The 2,043-nt window shown below is 45.1% G+C and overlaps 1 protein-coding gene across 1 annotated transcript; it reads left to right on the forward strand.

The window, feature by feature from the left end:
- Positions 1–622: 622 nt before the first annotated feature.
- On the forward strand, positions 623–1,361 carry LOC108763127 (uncharacterized; the record flags this gene model as incomplete). The annotated part of the gene is made up of 2 exons (XM_018510495.1): positions 623–1,068; positions 1,145–1,361. Coding segments are annotated over exons 1-2 (663 nt in total), but the record flags the coding sequence as incomplete, so codon positions are not given.
- Between the last annotated feature and the right edge of the window lie 682 nt (positions 1,362–2,043).

Raw genomic sequence — 2,043 nt, forward strand, 5'->3', positions numbered from 1 at the left:
TCAGGTCGCTACTCTGGTTGAGTGTTTCGCGTGGTTGCAACGATGCGACGAGTGCATCGAGCGGCTCGAAGAACTTTGTCGTGCCGAGCGTCCGTGCCTTGCCGTTGGACATAGACAATCCGTGGTGGCGAGGATCGCGCGACTCGCGGATGCAAAATCGCAATTGGAGCGACGATTCGTGCACGTTGGTGGTAGGCACGCGAGTGACGAGTACGCGAGTGGCACAGAGCAATCTCTCGTCTGGCGAGAGATTGATGCCGCGTTTGAAAGCCGTATATTGACGGGCGCTGTGTTAAATTCTAATTACATCGAGCCGCGGCGGTTTTTAGAAGACGCGAGAGAAATAGTGCTCGGGCAAGTTCGAGACGCTGTAGAAAGACACGGTAGTGCAAAAGTGAATACCGCGTTCAACGGTGAATTTGCAACGAATGACGAACCTGCCATTAAAAGTATAAATACTGAGAACATTGAAATATATCGATGCACCGATATACGCGAGTGGTACGAGCGGCACGTCATCGAGCCTACGTTGACATCGCTGGAAGAGTTCCAGGAACGCGACAGTGGGTGGGCGCTGTCGCGAATCCTCAATTTGACTATCAACGTGAATAAACTAAATCCCATGTGCGCGGGATGTCATGTCGAAGTGCCGCGGGAAATAGTGACAAAACGAGCGGTAATCAGTGTGCGTACGACGGACAATGCGTGCTTCGCGTGGTCGGTGGTCGCCGCTCTACATCCGGCTGAAGAACATGTGCATCGGGAATCATCGTATCCGCATTATACGACAGTGTTAAATTTCACAAACATCGAATTTCCAATGATATTGAAAGACATTCAAAAATTCGAGCAATTGAACGACATGTCAATCAACGTGTATAACATCGAGAATAAACGGGTCCTTCCTGTATGGTTCACCAGCGACAAGAAAGAGAAACATGTCAACATGCTATATCTGCAAGATCCACGCAACGACGATGTAGGCCATTTTGCGTGGATTAAGAACCTGTCGCGCCTCGTGAGCTCGCAACTCAGCAAACATAAGAATAAAAAATTTTTCTGCGATCGGTAAGTATACATAAAAAAAAATTATAATTGTCCTTTATACTAATAAATAATAATAATTTATATGCGTTTTTTCCAGATGCTTGCACTACTTCAGTACGAGCGAAAAAGTGGAGTTACACGCAATAGACTGCGGAAAAATTAATGATTGTGCCATCAGACTGCCGAGCGAGGACGACAAATGGCTCGAATGCAACAACCACTACAATAAGGAGCGCATTCCATTCATCGTCTACGCCGACCTGGAGTGCGTTCTGCAGAAGACGGAGCCCGACAAGGAAGATGCGTCGTACACATATCAGCGTCACAAGGTATGCAGTGTGGGCTACTACGTGCGTTGCTCGTACGACAACTCGTTGTCATCATATCACTTCCGTCGCGACGAAAACTGTATAGCATGCGCGACAGTTCAATGATTTGGCGCATCACGTCAAAGATATTATATCCGCCAACGTGCCCATGGAAGCATTATCCAAGCAACAATGGGAGACATATCGTAACGCGACGCGTTGTCATATTTGTGAGAAACCGTTCGCACTGGACGATACACGGGTCCGCGATTATTACCATTTAACCGGTCGTTACAGGGGTCCCGCCCATTCAAATTGCAATTTAAATTATAAAACTTCGCTGTATATTCCGGTTGTATTTCATAATTTATCGGGGTATGACGCGCACTTTATAATTAAAGAAATAGCTACCGCGTACGACGGACAAGTAGATGTATTACCGATTACGAAAGAAAAATACACATCATTCACTAAACACGTCGATAGCACCAAAGACAAAACTGAAAATCATTTTCAGAAAAATTGTATAAAATTAAGATTCATTGATTCTTTCAAATTTCTGAGTACAAGCCTCGATAAGTTGGCGTCGTATCTCGATAAAGACAAATTAAAAACATTGCAAGGTCAGAATTTTTTAATCTTAGCATGAAAGATTTCGATCTACTCACGCGTAAAGGTGTCTTTCCAT

Source organism: Trachymyrmex cornetzi, unplaced genomic scaffold (assembly GCF_001594075.2).
Source record: "Trachymyrmex cornetzi isolate Tcor2-1 unplaced genomic scaffold, Tcor1.1 scaffold336, whole genome shotgun sequence".
Classification (NCBI taxonomy): domain Eukaryota; kingdom Metazoa; phylum Arthropoda; class Insecta; order Hymenoptera; family Formicidae; genus Trachymyrmex; species Trachymyrmex cornetzi.